At 40.3% G+C, this 24,746-nt stretch overlaps 1 protein-coding gene across 2 annotated transcripts in view; it reads right to left on the reverse strand.

The window, feature by feature from the left end:
• The window catches only part of pex14 (peroxisomal biogenesis factor 14), a 45,410-nt gene that overhangs the window by 4,624 nt on the left and 16,040 nt on the right, over positions 1 to 24,746 (reverse strand). For both annotated transcript variants that reach the window (XM_019254445.2, XM_010731454.3), the window contains exons 3-8: positions 21,589 to 21,673; positions 15,147 to 15,272; positions 12,438 to 12,523; positions 10,412 to 10,514; positions 6,535 to 6,632; positions 294 to 385 (exon numbers count right to left, since the gene is read on the reverse strand). In XM_019254445.2, coding sequence (XP_019109990.1) covers positions 294 to 385; positions 6,535 to 6,632; positions 10,412 to 10,514; positions 12,438 to 12,523; positions 15,147 to 15,272; positions 21,589 to 21,673 — 590 coding nt within the window. The remainder of the gene's footprint in view (positions 1 to 293; positions 386 to 6,534; positions 6,633 to 10,411; positions 10,515 to 12,437; positions 12,524 to 15,146; positions 15,273 to 21,588; positions 21,674 to 24,746) is intronic.

The raw sequence follows: 24,746 nt of genomic DNA on the forward strand, positions 1-24,746 counted from the left end.
TTTGTCAGTCACTGACGAGATGTCAGTTATCGTCCATCTGCTGTTTGTAATTTCTCTGTGAGATGTGCAAAACAATAAATAAAGAGTAAAGAGTATAAAGAGTATTTTAATGAAAAATACTTGTACAGGAAGTTAACACATGATATGTTTAAATAAATAACTGTGCTGCACTGTAAAATCGTTCAAATGCATCCAGGAAATTAAAAGTGCATGAAAACAGTACGCTGTCTGCCCTTAAACAAACACACACACCTGCACTGTTTCATGTGACGGGGGTCAGGGGACTTTGTTACCTGCTGAGCAGTAATCCCTTCAAAGAGATGATCTCAGCCTTCAGCTCTCCAACTGTTTGGTTGTCCAGGACACGGCTGGTTGAAGACGATGCCTATAGGAAAAACCACAAGTAAGACACAAAACCACTGTCATGTGTACACACACACAAGCACTGTTCAGGTCACATGCAGGGTCGCAGCACAAAGTCAATATAGGCCTTTCAACAACTCCTCTATGCTCAGTCTCAACAATGAAATCATTTAAAAAAGCTTTGATGGCAAAAAAAAAAAAGTACATCGGCTACAAGATAAACAAATATGGTAAATGCAAATATCAAAAGCCTCATGTTTTTGTATAGTCAGGTCATCCGTCACCATAACAACCTACACAACTGCCTACTGCCTACGGTGATGACAGAGGAGTACAAACAATCGCACTACAGTCACCTTTATGGCCTCATCTGCAGAGAAAGTCCAGTGAGTGTGAACATACTGTTTTTACATAATTTTCCATACTATCTAGAAAAGATTAGGCCAGTGTTCAATGTTTTGGATAATGACTTTATCTTGAACAATGGACACATTCATGAAGGCAGACCATAGCTTAGCAGTTTGTTTTGTTCTTTTTGTCTTTTATCAAAGGTGTGTGTTATCGCACACACTGCTGCGGCATGAAATGCTACAGAGAATTTGAATGGCAAATTGCCACTGCCAAAAATCTGACTCAGCAGCACTTTTTTAGGGATAGGCAGGACTTTGATAGGGGGAGCTATAAAATGGCAAGTTTCGATAAAGGTCAAGAGAGGAAAAAAACAGCACAATGCAACAGTAAAATGCAAAACTGGACCGAAACTGCTGCAAAGACGACGTGGTCTGTGCAAAATGAATGAAAATATAGCAGCTCCAATAGGAAAGACCTTAAAAGGCCCAACATGGAGTCTGGGGTCTGCAGGGGGTCTCAAGATAAATCTGAGGGGAAGATGAAGGGTAGGGGAGATGAAAAAACATTTCTGCTATACAGAATGATTATTTTTTTAAGGCTGTTTTAAAATCGTTGCATTGCCACCCCAAAATACCGGAGATCTGTACTTCCTCAGGACGCTCAGAGCAACTAAAATAAAACTGGGTTGAGTGAACTGTTCAAAGACAAACATTGCTTAGCTACCAAAAGGTCTCAAGCCAAAAAGTGGTGTAGATAATTGCTCCCCATTCACAATCCATTCCTGAATAAAAAGCACAAACATGTGCGAGAGCGGGAGGATAGACTGATGAGACCAGAGGGAGGAGAGGGACAAGACAAGGGAAAAAAAGTGGGATAAAAGAAAAGTAGAAACTGTAATTAAGACTCTCCTGACTCACCAGAGGAAGCTTGTTAGGAAACGTGGACCCCCTATCGAGGGGAGAGGGATAACTTGGACTCTTTCGCTTGTAATTAAATCTAAGAGAAATTAATTGAATCACATCTGAAAGGGATCAGACTCATTTACAGTGGAAGGAGGGAGGCAGAGGAGGAGAAGTGAAGGGAGGCAGAAACGAAGGCGAGGAGGGGAGGAAGGGTTTTTTTTTTTGTGGGTTTTTTTTGTGGCTCTTATCGACTCCTAAACCTCCCTGATAAGGAGCTGTGTTTTAGAGGTGGTGCATTGGAGGCCGGCTGAAGACACTCTTATTACAGCCGTCACCTCATTAGAACCGTCTTAATCCCTCGCCTCCCCAAGGCACCCGTATAATAAGGCTGGATTCTGCTTCTCTCTCATTTTACATCGAAAAAAATTAATTGCTGTATGGGCTGAGCTAAAAGACTTCCAGAGCACAGAATTAACTCAAGAAAAATGCAAATTGCCTCAAATAACTGCATTGTGAGGTTTTCTATACTTATATCACTTAACACAAGAAAAAAAAGCCTTTCGAGTCGAATTGTTAACCAGCAGCTACATACATAATGTGCATTAGCTACAGAGCAGCACCATTTAATATCTCACATCAAGACTTGTCACACAACACTACCACTGACATATGTCTTATTAAGTCTGAAGAAACCTAATTAAATGTTGGGCCGGGACTGAATTTCAGCTTTGAGATACATTATGTGAGTGTGTATACACACATTGTGTAAGATTCTTGTGTTAAGTGCACTAGCTGCCTGGGTGGAGGCTGAGTGGAGGGGTATCAGTGACTGGAGAGACTGAAAGAAACACCGCTGACTTTAAAAGCCCCACCTGAAGTGCTGACACATATCCAATAGACCGCACAAGTGCGTGAGATGTGATGTTTTAACAAACTGCTGATCAAAATATTTAACTTCTGCAATGATTTAGCAGCTTTGATTACAAATGCACCAACCTGAAGATACTTCCAGGTCTGTGGATATACAGCACAGCAGCCGAGAGTCACTCAGTGTTTGACTTTGTGATGCAGAATTTGATCTCCATATTATCGTTCTTCCTATTTTTTGCTTACGGCTTACATTTAATATGAATGGGTGAGATTTGTAAACGCTATTTTAACTCAGCTCTTTCTATACGAATGCTTGCACACAAATATTTGCTTTATTTGTGAATTTACATGAAGGGAAGCTTTGGTATTTTTCAACCTGGACCCTTTTTTAGCATGTTTTTGTGTCTAAGTGATGAAGGGGGACAACTACTTTTGGAACCTGTCTAGTATTAAGCGACAGCGAGCCAGCAGAAAATGGCTGCAATAGGTAATGCTTTGGGACAACTGCGCACTGTTAACAAACATCAATTAAAAGTGCAAATTTTTGCCACTGACTGGCTTTGTTATTGTGTTTGATAACATTATGGAAAGGAACTTACAGAGAAGATCCTTTTTGTTTAATCCGAAACAGCTGTTACATGCCATGTTCAAAGCCACCACAGAAATTTTACGTCACAGAACACGGGAGTTGCTGGTCTACCACTGCCTCTATTGGTTTGTTTGCGTTGTTGTGGGCTCTGGTGAGTTTAAATTAACGGTTTAAGTTACCCAATAACAGTCAGTTTTGTGGCTGCTGTCTGCAGCACTGTCGCTCAATACTTAACCAATTAAAAAAAAAAAGTTGCCCAATTAGTCACCTGGGAAAAAGGAATTATGGGATATAGGATACAGGTAGAAAAATACTAAAAAATATTTTATTTTTCTGGAACCTTAAATAGTGTATGTTTGACTGGGATTTATTTTGTATTCTCTTGTTAACTTGAAATTATTTTAATGTATGTATCCAGTTTGTATTTGCTGGTTCCTGAGATGTGGACAAAAAGATGCTAATAGGCCTTTCATGGCTACGTACATGATGTATGACCTCCTTATAAACAATTTATTACTCTCTGCTCCATGTGCACTGTGGAACAGATATGACAAGTTCACCCTGAAGAAGGCAATATCTGCAAAAGTGAATCACAGATTTAAAAACAAAAAGATTCAGAGTCACGTGTGTGCATCTCTCTCTCGCTCTATTCTTTCCTCTGGTGTTTTCAATCATACTTCTGGTGTGCAGGTGCAGGGCTCTGAGGGCTCTATGTGACCGTGGAGACATAATTCTCTGTTTGGCATTGCACATCGCAAAAAACATCATGCATGAACAAACAACCAACCAACAAACAAAGTAAACCAACCAACCAAAACCTCTCACAACTCAGCCTATGACAGAGGTGTCATCTATTACATTATCAGCCACCACTGTGCTGGCTGGATGTGTTTTTTTTTACTGTGTAAATACTGAATACAGTAGAAGATTTCCTCTAACTGGTTTAAAAGCCTTGTAACTAATATGCCTCAGGTGGGTGCCTGGGTGTGATAGGGGTCAGCCTCTTTCTTCTGGTCAACTAAGTGCTTCGAGGAAAGAAAAAAAAAAAGAAAAAAGAAAAAAAAGGAAAACATATATTACAAGCAAAGAGAAAAAAAAACTATCAACTCTAGCAGCAGGCAAGGACGGCAACGCATCTGGCTAAATGAAGATAAATGCCTGTGGACCATTAGCAACAAGATAAGATCTTTAACAAGCCTTGTTTAAGAGTGTCTGAAGGCAAATTAATTCACAGTTACTCCGCCGGCAGACAGTGTGTTTTCGTGTAACACATGTATATTTATGATGGAATTAGTTTCAAAAGGAAGTCCCCAGAGGAGGGTTTTTGAGTGGAAACACTGGTACAGTGCAATTGATTTCACTCTATTTATGCACTTTCCCACTGGCAGTTCGTCTTGCGCAAGCAAGGAGGCGGTTTCTAATCTTCTATGTAGTATCCACTAATAAAGAGAACGATCAGTGAGTTGAGACAGCAGGGCAAACACAGTTAACAGGCAGATTTGTAATGATAATGGAGCAGAAATAGACTAGGCTGTTTAACATCAGGGATGAATCATCCTGGGGCAAATCTATCCATAACAGCGGTAGTAGAAAACAGCAGTGTTTTAAATGACAAATATGTCTTTTAAGAGCTATGACAACTGAGGAAATAGGGGAAAAGAGTGGAAGTGTCTCAGTCTGTGAAGTCTGGAAATGTGCAGCATCAGCGTGTGCTCTATGTGTGTGCGTGTGTGTGTGGACATGACTCATTCTGTCTAAACTCACTTCCATAATGAGGTCCCCAGTTTAGGGACAGTAAACGCACTCCGCAATTGAGCGGTTTCCAAACTACGAGAAATGTTTACTTAGCAGCTGAGGAAACAGAAGTCTCCATGTGTTTCGGGTTAAAGGCACATTTCCGCGTTGAGAGGTATAATTGCTAAGCGTGGCGCACTTTGAGCGGCGTGGTGAGGCAAACCCCGAAAGCCGCAAACGGTGAATGATAAGTAGCTCGCCAGCTCCAACATGTGTTTCTCATCAAACATCCCGAACCTGAAAACAATTTCCCAATTTCCCCCATGGCCTGAGACAACAGAAGGCCTCGTGCCGACTCGCAGGGAAAATTTAAGATCAACACTATAGCTATAAAGCAGAGTTTATGATTTGTTTAATGGGTGTTTTGATGTGAATTATACTTTTTATACACTACCCCTGTCCAACAAGGCACTCATAGAAAATGAAGTAGACACTTTTTAATCCAATCTGTGATTTAGAAATGATGAATGAAAAGAAAAAAACATCCCTTGTCCCTTTATGTGATAGGGAACTCATTGTTCAAAGTGGGCTGACAGAAAACCTCAGATATTTCTGTTTCCAGCATGAGGTCAAATCAGATCATCACTCCCATGTATTCACAGATGCTGATTTTCTTTTGACACTGCTTAAAGAGGCTGTGCGGCAGACAACTTGAAACAGCACAAAATGAGCTATGACTCGTCACTTTTTGATGAACCTCGTCCGGGGAAGAGATTCATATTTTCTTCCTCGTTTGTGCTGAAGCAGATGTGTCCGCATATGTTTTCTTGCGATATCCAGATGCTACAGTGAAACACCCATGTGCTTAACAAGCTGTGGACATAAAACATTGTCTAAGATTGTCTCTTCCAAGGCACTTTTTTAGAGCCCAGTGATCATAAAGCGATTTACGAGCTGTGTTATAAAAAGCAAGCAACATTTCATCCCCGCACATAAGTTTTTAGAACAATCACTCAGTCCGATTCACCTAAACACTTACAATTCTGAGGAGATTATGAACACTGTCTATAAAAATCAAGGCGAAGAGGAACGACAATATGGTTAAAGATTATGGTCCCATGATGAGATGCTCCATACTTTTTTGCAGCTTGTGTTCTGATGATATACAGTATAATAAGACTGTCCGTCTTGGGTAGTTATGACTCGGGGTGAGCGCAACAGATTTTAGTACACAGAGGCCTCGAGAAACCATTTCTCTCTCCTCATCAATCTGGAGATTTCAACCGGCAACTTTACGTTTACTGAGCTCTTCTGTAATTTCAGAGTTACTACCTGTCTAGCTTTCCTCAAAAACATCAATCACACGCAGCAGACCTCAAAGGTGTAGCCCGAGACTTTCATGTTTAAACTGCAGCAAGATGCACTTATTGTCAAAGTTTTTTTTATCTCATTATTGTTAGTCATTTAGTGAAATGATTAAGTTAAGATGGTGTCTACAAACAGATAAAAATTTTAAACCAGCACCAATCAATCAAATTAACTAAATTACAGTTGAAACAACTGCTAGTTTGGCCAGTAAAACCGGTGAAAGGTGAAGATGGCACAAAAAACGACAAACAGGTAGACTCTCAGAGGTTGAACTGAAATCACTGAAATTCTAGCAAACTACAAGCTGTATGTGGTGGTAAGTGAAGGGTGCACAGTTGCTGAGGGGGTGGTAGCTACCTCTGCTGTAGCCAGTTCCTGAGAGAGCTCCTGGATCCTTTGCTGCTGCTGGACCAGGAGCTCCTGGATGGAGACCAGGGTCTGCTGCAGCTGGCTTACTGTGGAAACAACAAAAGGAGGAAGTCAGATTATGTGATAAGGTTGTTTTGGTGGCACAAAACGGAACATTTTATTTCCAGAGACGATGACAGATCTGATGAGACTTCACTTGTGTCACTGATCAAAGCTGTCCTCTAAGAATTGTAATCAAAGCTAATACCCGGTAACTTTAGTCGCAGCCTTTTCGTCCGAGGCGCTGGGGGTAGAGGGTGTAAAGGGGGGTGGGCACATAGGATGGAGATATTAATCTCTAGTGCCTGAACTTAAATCAAATAACAGTCTCTAACCTTCCATTATCCACCCAGACACTGCCTTCTAATGCATCTTAAATCCTCAAACGATCAACAAAGGAAAAAACAAGGCTCTCATTTGGGAGGAGGCTGCCAGACAAAATGTCCCCCCTAATCCTAATAAATATTGTTCTTTTTCCATTGACTTTGAAGATTGAATTAGTTCAAGTGTTGGTGTTGGACGAGGGTGTATGATTTCAAATAACACCGGGCACAGTTTGTTGCCCCCTGCTTCCAGTCACGCGTGTATTACCAAACAATGCATTAAGTTTCCCCGAGCTGATTATATTACAGAAAACCAATAAACATTCATATAAATCATGGGCGTGTAAAGTGTTAAATCAAGCCTAATAGGATTAACATCAACAGATATTGTGGCGGTCCACTGCTGAGGTTGTCAGGCCAATGGTTAAAAGCCTGAGCTGCAGCCGGCTGGACGGGATGTAAAGAACCTTCCTTTCACATTAACCCAGGCCAGGACAAAAGACAGAGCCCGGCTGCGAGACTGTGTTTCTTTTGAAAAACCAACACAGACAAAATATTTGATCTTTCAAACAAGCTAATATCTTGCAGTGACACCTGTGTTTAAAAAGGTGGAGTTGTATCAATATGGGTGGGGTGCTGAAATGTTTGATCTTTTCATGCTTGCAGAATCCTATGGGATACGAGTCTGAGCAGGATTCGTCAGCCTGGGCCAAAGACCATTGTGCAAACAGTTTGAGTTTGTTACTCAATTTGTGATCCATAGTGTGACCAGCCATTCTGAAGACTGCAATAAAACTAAAATACCGTGGCCATCCCTTCTTAAAAAAGGTGTTACTATGACAGGGTGTGTTCGCTAAACCAAGAACTGCCCTAATAGTCTCTGATTCCACATCGCCACAAAACAGCTTATCCAGATGTGTGGGTCAGTCTGCCAGGCTGTAATGCTGTGCCTCCTGAATTACCACTGGCACCGCTTTCTCAGCCACTTCAGCCAAACAGTCCAGTTCTTTTCATGTCTCTCCACAAAGCTGACTCCTTTGTACTGTTGAGACACTTGACAAAAATGCATAACTTCTTATCCCCAGTTATCACAGATATGAAGCCAAGAATAATGAAGTCAATGACTTTGGCCAGGCATGAATCAGAAGGAGGCTGTGTGTGTGTGTGCGTGCGTGCGTGTATGTGCGTGTGTGTGTGCGCGCGTGTGAGAGACTCGGAGACAAGATGATGTGTGAGGCTTGCAGCTGCTGTGAGGAGGGTGCACATTGTGCATTCAGTAAATTATTCAGTAAATACCTCGATATAATGTACACTACATATGTCCAGGCCTGTCTCTGTCTTTAATGGCCAGCTGGTCACCAATATGGCTCCCACCGACAAAGAGTGCCCAAACAGCCGCACAATTCCATTACAGCCTGGGTGCGCTGAAGTAGTTCCAAGATCCATTCATTAATTGTCTGTGTGAAGTTGTAGGCAAATCATAATGGGAGTCAAGGCCCCTACTCTCGAGCTGGGGCTGGCGAGAGAGACTAATGTGGTCCCCATTCAAAAGGATACATCACCTCATTGCGCCCGGCACTAGAGAAATACATGAACTTTAACAAAAGGGGGTTCAAGCAATTGGCAGCAGCGAGGCAGTCGGTCGCTATTACTCAGTGCAGCGATGAGAGAGGGAGTGAGAGGGAGAGGAAGACAAAGGGAAAGCAGAGGGAGAAAACTCAGTGTAATTGCAACCCCTCTCCCCAACTGTTAACTACAACAGTCATTAACTACAATAGCAGCTTGGCTACTGCAGTCATAGCAAATTAGTTCCCCACACTGGCTGAAGAAAAGACCCATGTTTTTATGCTTTGTGTTTTTTTTCTCTCCACTGGAGTCTCACAAACTTGCTGCAAAACACAGGAGCACTCTTACTGTGAAATCCTGCCTTCACCGACAAACAAAACAGGGTTTGGAAGTTGGCATATGTCCAAAAAGTGATAAGTAGAGCAAGAATGGACAGTGAAATAGCCAGAGGAAATGTGTTTGCATAGTTGGGAGAAAATGACCATAAAAGAGCATATATTTGTTAATCAGATTCATGGTGGCACACCTTGCACGCGATCTCACACAGTTGCTGCCCTAAACTTACCTCAGCCAGCCAGAAAACAATAGCATGGGTGTGACTGGATAAAATGATAACAGCCATATTTTCATCTACACTATGTCCGTGACAGGCGCTGTAAACTAAACATTTAATTTTTGTTTTCATAAGGAGATGAAGGGACAATCAAACAAAGGATGCTTGTATTTAAACTGACTGTCACATGTATGAAGTTACAGTGCAGCCTGTTTGTCTGCATACAGCTTGCAACCCCAATAACCACTCCATGGTAACATACACCAGTTTTTCTATTAAACCTTGAAAACACATAGATTAAATTAGCAACAGGAATGAGCCATATGTTTTTAAAACACTCTTTAGACATAAAGAACTCCTAAAGATGAAGTTTGGTTTGGTATCTCATACAGACAGGTGCACACAGCTAGTACACTTAAATATGACCACAGATCTAAATTATTTAACACGAATGAGTCAGTGAAGCTCTACAATTTCATAAGTTACTCCAAACATTTTAAGAACTGCTTTTAATGTTTGATTTAATGTCCTATTACCTCATACCTCAACATTCTTTAATACAACTGGTCTTAAAGCTTCTTTGAATGTCTTAAAAAGTACTCTATAAACAGAATGGATTATCACTAGTCTTCAAAAAAAGTTTCCACTGTGTCTGTATATCTACCAGGCCACCTACAGTATCTCTAACAGTGATTGGTACCTTTCAGGTGAAAACACACGCCAGTTCAACACTCCTGCTAACGAGACCAAACTTTCTCAGAGTGCCTCTCTCATTTACGCCTCCCTGGATTTTTAATTATACTGACAAAGAGCTAGGAAAGCATCTCTCTCCCCGCTTCTCTCTCTCTCTCCATGCCTGACAGCCAGGTTGAGATTCCTCACCTGTCCAACATGGGAGCCGCACCTGTCACCGTGCACTTAATCACACTAGGGCCAGTGCTGAGCCCAGACGCCACACAGTGCCATGCCGCACGCACATCCTGCACACACGTGCACGCAAATACACATACACGCACAGAAAATTAAAATGAACTTTCTCGCCACCTACGGGGAAGAGGGTGGATGATGATGATGGCGGTGGAGGTTTGGATGGGGGTGAGGTTGGTGCAGGGGGAGACGGATGGAAGGGGGGAGTGAGAGAGGATGGGCGGGGGGAAGAAAAGTTGTCATTTCCCAACTCCTCATTAATATTCCGAGGTTAAGAGCTTTTCAGCGAAACGTAATTAATTGAGCCCGAGCCTGACAGTAAACAAGCAATTTCAAATTAAAGCGAAATGACAGCGGCGTCATTTGTTAAAAACGTGCGGGGCCCCCCGATTTTGGCGACAGATAAATGAGGGAAAATGTTAAGGAGGGAGAAAGTGATGAAGATATTAATCTTCACCTGTCTGTGTCAGCGTGCCACTCATTGCCGCAATGTTGCTCTCCATCCTCTGCAGATGCTTCTTGTCCTCTCGGCTGCCCATAATGAGGGGAAGGATGTATTTCTGCAATTAAAAGCATGGCACAATATTAGACTTCTCTCTGGTGGGAAGGGGCAGAAAGATGAGGAAAAGACAGGGCCACCTAGACTTAGCAGTGGAGGGTCATATGCATTGTTTTATTGGACAAGTGCCTCATTGTCTAAACATCCTGATTAGGTGGATACAGCAGAGTGCCTAAGCAACTGATACAGGTATGTGCAAACATGTAGTGTTGAGGCCATTAGTAAATCAACAATTTTGATCATCAATTAGTAATCTCAGTTACTTATCAAGCATAAATGTCAAATTAAATATCTTTGGGTTTTTGTTGGAATAAAAACAATTTAAAAGAGGCAACCTAGAGTTTCATAATTTCCTAAAATTTATAGACGAAACAATTTAGTATCAGCAAGTATGAAAAAAATAATCAAGATTGATTTATAATGAAAGCAATTGTTGCAGCCCTAAAACATATTTCAAACAATATAAATGAATGAAACCCAGAAAGAGACAGTGAAAGCAGACAGGCCTACAGGGAAAAAACATGGTGGTGAACACTGAAAATAGTCTTCTAAAACCAAAAACAATGTCATGTTGTTTATCGTCTCTTTGCCACTGAATAAACAGAACTCCACCAAAATGATATGTATGTCTGACAGCCAAATGAGGATGTTTGTTCAGTATGAGTGTTAACCAGATGAGCAGCTTGTGAGTGTCTTACTGGATCCTTTACGTGTGTGTGTGGAGCTGCATCTACCAAATAAAATCGATGTCCATGTGACCCTGGAGAGCCCCACTGAACTGCATTCAAAATCATAAATGTTTCCTTTTTATTTTAAGTCTGAATAAGGATCACTTAATCTCTTGCAGCCGGTTTGCAGCTCTCTGCTGCCCGAGCCAGGTTTTCTCTCCAGCTCAGGTGGCAAGCAGCCACACCAGTGCAAGTAATAAACACTTTTTAGAGAAAAAGATTAAATGAGTGTCAACACGTGGTAATTAATAAGTGGGTTGCTGGGAGTGTGGTGTTTACAAGGTGCACCATAACATAAATAAAGTATGGGCAGAAGCCTGGACATATGGTGCGACTGGCGCTACGCTCCAGTGACATGACAGCAACCTGTGCCGTCCCGCCAGGGAATCCCACCTCCCAGACGACCAGTGGCTGGCAAACCCTGCTGCATGAAGGAAACAGTGGACTGGTACAGTGTGTGTTTTCGTTAGTTAAAGACCGCAGGGACTGAGGAATAAGGGATAGGAGATCCTGAATGTGCATGTGCAGCATTATGAAAGACAGACAGGGTCGGGTAGGCATATGCATGGACATGATACACGCTCCTCTTCTCCCTCTCTCTCACACACAGAACAGCCTGTCATCTAGGCCAAGAGCTACTGCTAGAGCTCTGTCTTCCTCTAAAACGAGAGTAATGGCTTCCACATGCCACTCAGACTAGTACTAACAACCACTATGGGATTAATGTCACCGGGGACAAGGGGCCTCATGAGCTCATGTTCAAGGGCTGCTAAGCCCGATAAAAACCAGGGTGATTATTTTTAGAAGGTAGGACGTCAAAAAAATGGTTTTATGCTGCGTTAGCAACTATATTTTTTAAAGGAAAAAGAAACATATCTGAGAGGAGGAGGGAAGGGGAGGTTGAAAAGAAGGGGTTCAAATGAGATCATGCTTTGACGTAAAGCAGGGTAGGTTTAATAACAAGACCAGAGTGATGTTACATACTGCAGAGGCGCCTTCTATTCTAGCACCATAATTCATCATAGACTGATGTACTTGCTAAGGCCACCAATTTAAATGTAATATCGGGGAGTGGCAGTACTGACAGATCTTAGGATGCAAGTATAATATGTAGAACAAATTTTAGAGAAATATTAACTGTGAAAACGGTTGGTGAGGAAACAGTCAAAAAGCAAGACAAATAGGGTGTAACTTACTTTGTAGAGGTGATGAAAGCCAAAGGCGATGCCCACCATAATGATGGTGAAGGCACCATAGTCTCTCCATCTGTAGCCTGTTGGACCTGGAGAAGTGAAATCCTGATTTAAAGACTGATTCACTTTAAGGTGGTTAAAATTCTTTCTCAAGATACTGCTCCTAGCACTGGCATATTAACGGTATTAATTTGAGAATACATTGCAACATGAAACTTAAAGAACCATACTAATGTCCTAAATAATCAATAAATCAAAGACACTACATTTTTGCTGAGCATTTTTGCCTGCATGTTAGGTTTTTTCCGATGCACTTTTCCTACCATTCCAGGCAGCCATTGTTTTCTATTCATTAGAGTAAGGGTTGGAAATCAATAAACCAGCTCTTAAAACTTTTGTAAACTGTGCAGTCCATGTTGCATAATGGTTGCACTGTTTAGATGCAGATTGGTTTAAGAAGTCTGCGCTGCATTACCTCACTGTGATAATGTAACTTGTAGTTGTACTAATAATGTAAATGTTCACTGTGATGGATTAGACAACACGGGCAAGTTTTCAGAGTGCTAATTGATTTACATACTTAAAAGAAATTAATGGAAGCCAATGAATGCCGTGAACGATAGAAAAATACATCAATGATTGATTAAAAAATACAGCAACATGGTTCGTATAATGATTAGATCTGATGTTAAGTATAGACAATTTTTAGTGAAGGTAGAAAATGCAAAACCATTGGTGTGGTCCTTTGAGATTAAATTCAATTGTATATTGTTTTAGAAATGTATTTGTACACTTAATGAGCACAATTCAATACAAATGGTCTCTTTGTGACATTACAATCATCCCATCTATTTATTCAACTGTTTAAAACGGTTTAAAACTCCATGAAGGATAAGTCTAAAGGACAAACAAGCACTCTATATCCTGCTCCTCCACAAAGAATACCATTGTCTTTCACTTATTGCGGGGTGGAGCCTAATACAGCGTATAAACCTTTAAACAACTGAAAAGATGAGAGAGAAGTGAGTGTGTGTGTGTGTGTGTGTGTGTGTGTGTGTGTGTGTGTTTAGAAGTTGACTGTCTTGCTGAGTGACAGCTAATGTGAAAGTGTGTCATTGTGCAAGCTGTCATCTGGGTAGGCCAACTGTCTGTCAAAGTGGAAAGTCCCCACATAAGAGAGGCATTCAACTGAAAATGTCACTAAACAACAAACAATTCTGCAGGAAATATACTGTATTAGTTTTTCTTTTATTTACTATGATGGGCCCAAATGAATAGGAAATTATTAAAGGTTAGGCCACGAAAGTACACCATTGATATTCTATTACAGGTCTGATTTCACCTAATGGGTTATGTGGTACATGTTTACTGGCTTGAAGTAAGTAAACCAGATTGATCTTGTGCCTTACTGCTTGTATGATTTGACATGCAAATAAAATGAGAGACCTACTGTCATATTGGACTATATGGTATATTTTCAAGGTGAATGTCATTTTATTCTTCTCACTCAAGGGCACATTTTCATCGTTGCTGCAGCATTCAGGGATGAACCTATAACCTTCTGTATCAAAAATTTTGAATCATTCTCCTGCATCCATATGGTAACCACATAAATTTGGGTCTTCATCAACATTATAGCTGCGATAGACTGTCACCTATCCCAGAATACTGTGCTTCTGAAAGGCCTGGGAGTCCTTGGGATAGGTGGTTGACCCTGAACAAGCCTCACTGCATCACCAGAGGTCCTCACTTGCTCCTTTCCCCCCCGTTAGGACCTTTCATTCTTCCTCTGTCTCTCCCTTTTCCTCTACCACTTCCACTCTGCCATCTTCCTTTTTTTATTTGGTCACTTAAGCTGTGGAACTGTGGTCTCCATCCCCCGTTTTTCCAATCTCCTCTCAAATTTATTGGGTTCAGTGGAGGCCTTCCTGTCCTTCTACCGCGTGGAAATAGAGATCAGAGTATCCATTACTTCGACAGAGATGGATGCGGGTCCCCGTACACCGTCCCCATAACAAGGACATCAAAGGGAGGTAGCCCCCTCTTTTCAGCATGACCCCCCATACAAGACTCCCCGCTCTCACCTCATTATGCAGCTCTCTTATAGCCGTTTTGATATAAAACCCCCCACTATGGACGGAGAGCCGCGAGTCTCCCTAACTACATGGCCATCCCATCAACATCACTTTCATTACAAAACATGAGATGCCAGGGGAGTCAAGGACAGTGTGGTAATAAATGAGGGTGGAATACATCTGGAATCATTGTCATATGGGTTAAGCATTACGCGGACTTCATTCTGCATTGGTAAATCAGTGGACAGCGCTCATAACCTCCTGAGGTAATAAAGATACAGGTTGCAGTGTGGGGTCTTGCCAGGGTGGACCCCTTGAAACAGAACAGCAAGAGACTTCATGTGCTTATGCTGTGCAACGCCATATTCCCTGTACCTGGATTCACAACTAAGGCAAATGTTGTATGGCACACATGTCTGTAATACTTGTAAAGATCCTGGTGTTTGGTGAACTACAGATAATCTTGTTTAGTGTGTTTGAATAAACAAGAAGATGGAAGACCTCTAACAGCATGCCTGGACAAGGATCTAAGTTAACCACAACTATAAACCCTTTTTTTCAGGTGAGGTGGCGCACATAAATATTAATATGATTTATATGCATGTATCAAAGAAAAGAAAAGGATGTGTGCACTCACTGTGTGGTGCAGGAACCAGATGAGTAGCATGGAGTGGATGTGGGGGCCCCACAGGGCTCAAAGGCAGGATTTCTTCTGTGCTGCCAGAGCGCTGGATGGCCAACTCTACCTCCACATCCGTCAGCCCTGGAATCAAGACACACACCTTTAAGACATTCGGAGGGGGTTTAGTGACTGCACGTTAATAGAAAACACCAAATGGCTCTTTGGCTATCATAATATATTTTTAAATACTTCCCAAGCTCCTCACAAATCTTTTAACTACAGTTTAGAAAAGTGTGTCAAATCTCCATTCAATTTTACCTACCCTCTTCTCAAAAAAGTATTTCACTTCATAATTCAGACATTCCACTGAGAGTTTCTGTTTCAGAGACATCCATCACAGGAATATGGTGTGAAAAGGTTCACACAATGAAATCTGAAACTCAGCTAGCCTATTAACTGCCACCAAAGGCAAAGAAAATAAGAGTCTGTCCACTTCTCCAGTTATATTTCCCATGTGGAGATTTCATACACCCCAGACAGCGAAAATGCATTATTTTAATTTCTTCATTGTAATGTAAATGTATTACATAATTTTGCAAATGCCAATATAATTTAATCTTCAGATCTTTTTAATGATTTTAGTGATGATTAAATTGCAAAGGGCTCCCTGATGGAGAATCAGAAGGGAGGAGAAAAAAAATCTAATATGAACATCTCCTTTTGTGGCAAGAAAGGATTTTATTTCAGACGCCATATGCTTCCATTGCTGTGGGTCTCATCTTTTAATGAGCATCTTAGTCTAAACAAAGAAAAATAATTACAACTTTCGATGAACTACATTAAAAAAACAACATTAACCAATTTATAGCAAAACAATTAGGAGAAAACTAAAGACAAAGAACCAAAACTGGTATGTACAGTAGTTAGATGTTAATGATTATGGTTTACTTCATGGTGAAAAATCAGCCACCAAGCCCACAGTTCACATTATGTTGTGTATTGCTCATTGTAGCATTGTAACAGTGTCTCTCAGTAACATTTTACCATTACTTCCTTTAGCCATTTCCCTTGTTTATTGACAGAAAATTGCCTTTGTAAGAGAGCCTTTTACTTGAACTGTTCCCTCAGGATTTAGAGATTTTACACAAGCTCGAAATACGCTTCCTCCATCCTTTGAGAGAAATCGAGCAATTGGAAAGGGTTCAGTTGCAGTCTTTCAAGAGATGCCTCTACGTTTTCATTAATAGTAACTGCTCAGAGCTAGATCATAATATCTGGTACTGACCTCCTGAGTGGTATTCACATGACAAGCACACAGCAACATCCATGTGGAGTATTAATAATGTAAACAGGTTAGGCAGAAATGTCTATTTCTTAAAGTGGATAAGATATTCTAAACAAAATATTTTAACATCTGCTTAAGTTGCTTAATTGTGATCAGATCAGATCTTTGTAGCGGGTTGAACCATGATGAGAAATCCCACTTTAACCTAACCCTGTATCAGCAGCCCAAAAGCATGAAGAAATCATTTGATAATCTACCACACAGCTTACGCCAAGAGGAGGTCCCTCCCGTCACCTATTTAAATGCTCCGGGGACTTCAAATGGCCATGAAAATTGTTGAATAATTGAAGGCAAATATTGGCCGGCCTGTAGTCTACAGCAGGTCCTGAGTGCCAGGAAGTGGTGAGCGCCATGTGCTGAGTTTGTGCAGTCAGACTGCACTGTCAAATAAGCAATAATGTGTCCCTGGACTCCTGATTCATCTGACCACAGCAGACTACATGGTGGCAGACTATTGAGTGAGACATGCTAGGATCTCAGTTTCACAGAATGACAAGAAATAAAAACATGCTTCAGGTTTTTCCGTTCACCTTGAAATGTAAAGTATTTTTTAAATAATCTACATTTGGGCTTCTGTCGAGCTTAATGTATGTACATCTTAATGGATGTTCACATCTTTGATGTTGTTTATGCAGCAAATGAAAGGTTTTTTTTTCACTTTGCATCAAAATAAAATACATGGTGATTCCTAAAGCTGTTTTCTAGTCAAATTACAGCCTGCCAAGTTGTGTTTCTATGCTCTAATCTGTTTATTGTTGAGGTGAAGACAACAGCAAATGAAAGAGCCCTTAGATCCAAAAGAAAAGGGAACAAGGTGAAAGTGAGTTTTACATATAAAAGGAAAAGACAAAAAAGGGATTGTGAAATTTATTACGGGTTCCAAAACCTGTGGAATGACCCCTGGACCCCCATTTCAGATCGACCTGTGGGGAGATGAATTTTTTAAGACATAAATTACACCTAATGACGACACCATAAAAAAGAACAATAATGGAAAGCTATTCTGTATTTCATTATACTGTATTATTTGGTGCACCTGATACACACAGTGCCTGTTTATGAGTCACCGTATTAGCAGATGCTCAGCCAAAGCATTTGCTTTGACCTTGCCATTCTCATTGGGGCATGAAATTACGGTGCTGGCACCTCGATATTACAGCTATAAATACTGTAAACTGCATATCTGGGCTACGTTTTCTATTGTCTTTCAACATAAACCTGATCGGTATTTATTTAAAGGAAAACCCATTGCTCGTCAGGTTATTTACAGCTCTATTTTCAGTGGCTCATATTCTCTGGGTATTTTTTAAGGGCAAAGAGGCAGCAAGGCTCTTACATTAAATCCATTTCTCCAATTCTGGCACTTCTGGACTTTATGGGTCAGCACCTAGGCCGGACAGCCAATTATAAAAATTGCTTACTAAAATATTTTGGGTGGTAAAAGGTGAATGCCTTTTTCAATGTCCTCCAAGGCCTGAATTATGAAGTTGCCCTTGAGTGAAAATTACTTACATTTAGAATATCGTATTTAGAAAAAAATGCATGGCGGGGGTCATAAATAGATGGAGGTCAATGGGTTATTAAGAAGTCGAGTGCAACTTCAACCTGTTTCTCAAGCTGTGCTGGCGAGGGAGATTCTACATGTCATTTGGATCAGTATAACTGCTTGAAAATAGCATGCCCTAAATAATGACCACTCTCATAGAGTATTCATTTATGTATTAAAAAAGGGGACTCTGCTCTCATTTCCCTGCTTTATCGCCTTGTACTGATGACAAAGTAGGCAAGGCCTAGGCTAGGTGGCGCCGTGGAGTAATTTATAACCACATCAATCCCTTTACCTTCTATGCAGGCCTTGGTCATTGTCATTTTTGTCCGAGAGGTGAGTCACATAACCCCACTTACAAACAGCATCCTATTAATACCTTGGATGATGAACCTTATCCTTACCTTCATAGCAGGTATGGTAATAGACCATAGTCTACCTGTGTTCCCTGTGACCCTCGATCACTGGCCCTCTACTCAGGGTGAAATCTATTAGCATTATTTATCCAACTCAATAACAACTGGGACGGTATAAAAAAGAAATAAGTCAAGCCATCATTTATGTCTCACTGACAGAGAATGTACTGTGCCTGTTTCACATGCTGAATTTACCTGTAATGCAACAATGTATGTGTACTCTCTGGGCTTTACTTTCCCAGACAAACTGCATTTAGTCAGTTGATCTGCGAGCAGCTGAGTGATGTCAGTTTAAGGGCCACGGTCAAAGTGACATGTTGAAAGCTGGAAAATGTTGTTGACTTTGTCCTGAGAATTTGATTTTTTGTGGTAATTATGTGTGTAACTGCTAATTGTCTGGGCTAAATGGCGGTGCCAAAATGGGGCCCCGGCGTTCTTTAGTCGTTACATCTGTTAATTGTAGAGGACATAGATGGCACAATTCACTAGATGAGACTGTAGCGCATTATATTTTAGTCAAACACAATAAAATTTACTTGATCTTGGCAGAGAATAAGTCAAGCAAAATTGCTTCAAGATGGCTTTAAATGCAATTCATTTCCCCACTCTTCTGCCAAAGAAACAAAAAAAAGAAAACAACTCTGGGTTTAAATCTTGATTTATATTACATCTAAGTGACAAAGTTTCAATATTTCAGACAGTTTATTCAACAAGGACTCAAGAAGGGCAGCTAGAAATATTGGACTGCATAATTGCCAATTCATACCCTGAAATTGACAGTTGAAGGAAAACAGAAAATTATATTTTTCAATGAATATTGAAATAAACCACACTATTAGGATCTCTTTGGAAAAAAAGAGATGTAACCAGAGCGGCATCCTTCAGTGCAGATTAGGGCTCAAATGTGCAGGGAAATAATATGCACGAGCGAGATTATTGTGTAAAGATTCTGCAACATGCAATCAAAGTGGGCCCTATTTTCCTCTTCATCAGCTGTCCAGCGTAAGTACTGGCAGCAAGAGGAATCCAATTTAAATTCCACTCTACCGGGAGATGGTATTGTTTCATTTTATGTGTGCTTTGACATTTCTGGCTGTTAATATAGAGTAAAATCCAGAAGTATTTACATAAATATGACATTAAACTGTATTAGAAATTAAGACTGACACATTTGCTGCGGCGACTGTGAGAGGAGGAGGATGATTGAGTTTCTCGGCCAAAAGGTTGAGAGGACAATACATGCTGGGTACAGAAACAGGAGTATTGAAAGGCAGCAACTAATTGGTATCATCACAACTTATCCTATTTGATTCATATTCGAAAGTTAACAAACATTTTTATGGAGGAAAAAAGACCAGTTCAAAATTGAATTCTTGTCATATACCAGCCACACTGTTTGTATGCTTTTGAGAATATAAATCTGAATGTACAAAGTACAATTCATAATGTTGTGCATCGCAGCACCAAAAATAATGGCAACGAAAACATGTTTAATTTAATGTGACTCATGATTTATCACTTCAAGAAATTTGACTCCTACCGTTCAACTTAGATTAGTTGTTTATTAAATGACACCCAGTTAGATAATTACTATATAAATGTTCGAGTTGGAGCTTTATAGCCTGGCACGATTTCCTGTAAGATAAACATTTACAAATAGCTCTCTAAGAAAGTATTGTTTTGAAGAGAAATAGAAAGTAAAGGGTTATAGTAAAGCACTTTCCTGAAACAACACGGGGAAGCTCAAGAATGAATGTAAAGGTTTTCTAAGTTCACTGTTGTATGACTATACAACCACAAGTCAAGAGTTATCTTATGAGTACTTCAGAGTGCTACTCAAACATACTTTGTGCTTAGTGTTTCATTGCTCTATTTTCTCTCATCTTTACCCTCTCTCTCTCTCTCTCCCTGAGATCAATGTCCTTATGCAAATCGAGGGTTCTTGTTTAGATCTACAGTGGAACCGACTTTCCAAAATAAATCTGCATTAAAGCGTCATACATATTTCATGGCCTTAAAGTGCAGTAAGAGCATACCATTTTGGATAAGGGAGCTCTGTGGAGTTTACAACAAAGCAGAAAGTAGGAAGAAAATGTGGCATACTATGACATCATATTGGTATTGACGAGGCCTTATTACATTTGAGATAGCCAACACGAGATTACGAACATGCCTTAGTTGTCAATAATGAGACACAAAGACAAAGAAATTTCAAAAGATATCAGGAGTCATTAGAGCCACATGTGATGCGTGTAGCAGCAGCCGGCAACCATGGATTTGGTTTCAGGTTACCTTCCCCTGTCATGGAGCTTTTAGGCTCACTTTTCACTGTTTGGCTACTCTAATGCTGCAGGCGAAGTCCCCCAGCACTGCAGAGGTACGGTCCCCTAAGTACAAACCTGTTCTTCTAAGAACTGACATAAAAATACTGAACAAAAAGTTTATCTGAGGTAAAGCCACACATTCACACTCTCTCTCTCTCCCTCTCTGTATATGCTGCCATTGCTCAGCCATAGGCCGACTATGAGAAATACATGGCGTAACACTGCACATTTCCACCGCCGCATTATATTGAACCGACTTAAATGAGTTCAGAGTAATAAAGCTTTTTGCAAGTTTTATTGCACAAACAATATTCTACCATGTGTCAGAAATAATCTCAATGAATTGCAAAGAAACTGAAGAGCCAGCAAACATTTACACCATCCCTGCTTAGAAAACCTCCGCGTGTCATGCCTCAAATTTACGATAACAGTTAAATTAAGTAAAAGGGTTAAAATGCTGGAAGGCAATATTGATAATTCCATTGAAAATGCAGAGGGAGTTTGTCAATATTAATTTTCCTGAACCCAAAGGAGCATCCCAACTGGTGTGTCATTTATTCACAGGGCCTGAATCATGCACTCTGAAGCTAAATCGACCCCTGTTAGAACCCCCAGGGCAAAGAGCTACAGCCACAACCTTTGACCCTCATAGACCAATCTTACCAAAAAAAGACAGCGTGTGCATCTCTGGCCAACCACATTTTGTCAACAACCACATATGGATTATGATGTTAATGTGATTTTCTGACAGACATATATATTGTATTTTTCAAGGCTTCCTGCACTGCATTCAACATAAATCAAGAGGAAATCAAATATCTCTCACCTTTTTTCTTCAAGAAGGCTTTTCTGGTGGCCAAGGGACTCTGACGTACTTTTGGGTTCTGTAGAAATTTTACAGCAGTGGTAATCTGGGAAGAGACAAATGTGATTTAATTCCTCACAATGAAATAATGTGAGAGGAAGAAGATAAGGTCTGCAGGAAAGTGAGGCTTTTAACAGTACAAACAACAGTCTAGACCCGCTTTAAGGAAAAGGTTCGTTATAAATCGAGGAGAAAAAAACATAAATGGATTCCATTTGATAGTTGCTTCTAAGCCCCCACACCCGGCAGTGAGGAGGAAAGACCACCTGACCACTTTCCAGCTAAATGTGGGGAATGACCAAATCAGCAGTTATAAAATTAGCCCATCAAGAGTGCTGGACAAATGGAGTATGGAGCTTAATTTGCTATTACCCTCTTAAAGACAAACTTCCATTCTTAAGTGCGCAGTGGAAGAAAATCTATACTTAATGCAGAGGTGATCATTTGTATCTAATAACTTGAGAATCCTAGGCTGAAAACTTCTGTAATTCTTCCAGTTAAAAACCTGCCATGATCAAATCACCCAGCCTGAATGTTGTAATGACTTGAAACGTTAATGCACTAGAACGTTAAATAGCATCAGAACATCAGTAGTTTTAAGTGCACCGCGTTCATCGATTCTATTATGTTTTCCTTCGAGATGCACCTTAATTTTCCACCCCAGTATGCATTTCCAAGAATTGGAGTGCGAAAAAAAATCTTCCTCAAATGGCATTAAAACATAAATTTGGAGTGGGCGCCATGAAGTGGCGCCTCCTAAAATAGATAAATATGTAAGAACACAGAGAAAGGGGAAACACACTGGAGGGGAGGTTTAGATGACTTATTATCGCACCTGTGGTCCCCGTGATTCAATTGTAAAAGTCATCCCTCTAATAGGTTGAAAGGTTTTGATTACTCTTCTTTTCTCTTAGTGTTGAAAGATACAAAGTGATTGAGCGCCCTGCCAGTGGTAATTCATTTTGGGTAATGCATTGCATATACTATGAACCCGTTTCAATCCAAAAGAATTGCAGTTTAAACTTGTCCAAGGGGTAGGTGTGGCAGGGAAGCTGCGTAAAGAGCTAGATTTCTGTGACAACCACACAGTACAGTAGAGGATCACAGCACAGGCAACTTTATGGAAACTCTGAAGATATATTTGACTCTTCTTTAGAAGGTTATGAATAAGCTCAAAAGCAACTTAATGACTGTTTTATTTCAATTAGTTACACATGACAATACATGCAGCATCCACAGACTCGCTGCAGACTTTTCTATTCTATCGTAGGGCTACTGTAAGATATACGCAGTAATGAAACTTCAAGAGTGAAGTTTATCAAAATGTACCAGATTCATCCCAAGAGATGCTGCAGCAATTTATTTAGACACTAATCTAGCATTTCACTGTGACACTTCCGTGACCTTGATGTACATAAGGGTTACGCAAGGGGTATGGAATTTCCTGTATCGCTATATGCTGAGGGCTTATTAAAGTCAGTCACCCGGAACCTTCATTGTGACAAGCAGATTAAACCATTTGCATGGTGAACCCCCAACTGATGTTCTGGGCCAAAAGATACAGTCAAAACACAGAGAAAATATCCCTTTGATAACAAGACAAAATCATTCCACTCTTGGCAAACCTCTCCGTTCAACAAGACTACTTGTGGTAAAGGCAGAAACCAGAGATAATAAACGCACTAAAATGTAATATTATAATATTTATTCCAGTAGATAACAGAGTGGTGTGGGCCCTGTGAGAGGTAATGATCTAATAGAGGGAGAATATGCTGAATGAGCAAACCTTGTTTACATTGCCTTAAAACTTCAATAGCACAACATTGACAAGAAAATTGTGTCAATGTTAATAGGCATAAGTATGACATCTTAGAAAGGACCGCAGCTAGCTCAGCGGCACACTAATGAGGCAAATGTCCATTTGGTTAAAACTGTAGTGGTAGATCTTCAGGGAAAGGAAAAGTGCACTTCTTAGCAGATGACATAGATGCTTTGCACAAGTTCCACCCAGACATCTCAATCAATTATAACCACATTGCACAGGTTTCAGTCTTGTCTTGTTATTGACTTATGGATCATCCCAGTTATAGTGTTGGGTAGCATACAACTGGGCTTTTAAGGGAGTACGATGGATAACGGTACGAGGCACATTTGGGTTGACCAGTATAAATAGCATAAACAGAAAATAGGTGAATTTTCTTCCTTTTGGAATACTAGTTAATCATTTTTAGTTAAAACAACAATTAGCCCCTTTTGTAAAGCTTGAGTAAAGCTTTGACTGCTAATGCACCAAAGTGCTCCATGTTAAGAGCAATAATCTTTACAAACCAGATAACCAATAGAGTGTCAGGTAAAGCCGAAAAAGAGGCGAAAACTCAATCATAGGAAGAGATAACATTAACCAACACACTTAAAGGGAGTGAAGTTGATGAACGGACAAGATTACAGCAATGTTATTGAGTTTGAATTGGACAAGACTTTGCACTGCACTTGTCTGAAAATTACAATTGTGATACCCTGAATTGCGAAAAACACAATTATGTTCGAACCACATTGTCGGACGCCTGAGGGAATCCATGTAACCAGTTGTATATTTTTGCTCTAACTAGTAATAGCACTTAACTATAATGTACAGTGAGATCTATGGATATGCTGTAGGGGAATTCTGACGTTTCAGGATTTGAGCATTTGGGAAATTCAGACTTTCTATACTGAAAAAAAGCATGTCTTACATGTCTTTTGGCTGGTTTCGGTATTAGAAGTTACAGTAAGTTTCAGCATTTGAAAGGAACTAGAGAAACTTAGAAACACAACAGATAAAAAGATAAACGACACAAGACTCTTGTTTCAGTCTTAATTATTTGGGCCAACCCAAACCACCAGTCAACTAACAATTACTCTGAACTGAAAGTGTTAGGCTTTAAGCGGCATAAGCAACTGTGCTGTGACTTTCCCGATCTTAAAAAGGTTCATGGTAAGATGCTGATGATCTGAGATTCTTCTAAATCAATTCACAGAAATGTTGCTTAAAATACTGCACATCTTACCAGCCCGGGGCTTTAACTAAACTTAATTTTCCATCCAAAGTGTCATAAAAAGTGTGTATAAAGAAAAGTCAA

The sequence above is a fragment of the Larimichthys crocea genome, chromosome XV, assembly GCF_000972845.2.
Source record: "Larimichthys crocea isolate SSNF chromosome XV, L_crocea_2.0, whole genome shotgun sequence".
Lineage (NCBI taxonomy): Eukaryota > Metazoa > Chordata > Actinopteri > Sciaenidae > Larimichthys > Larimichthys crocea.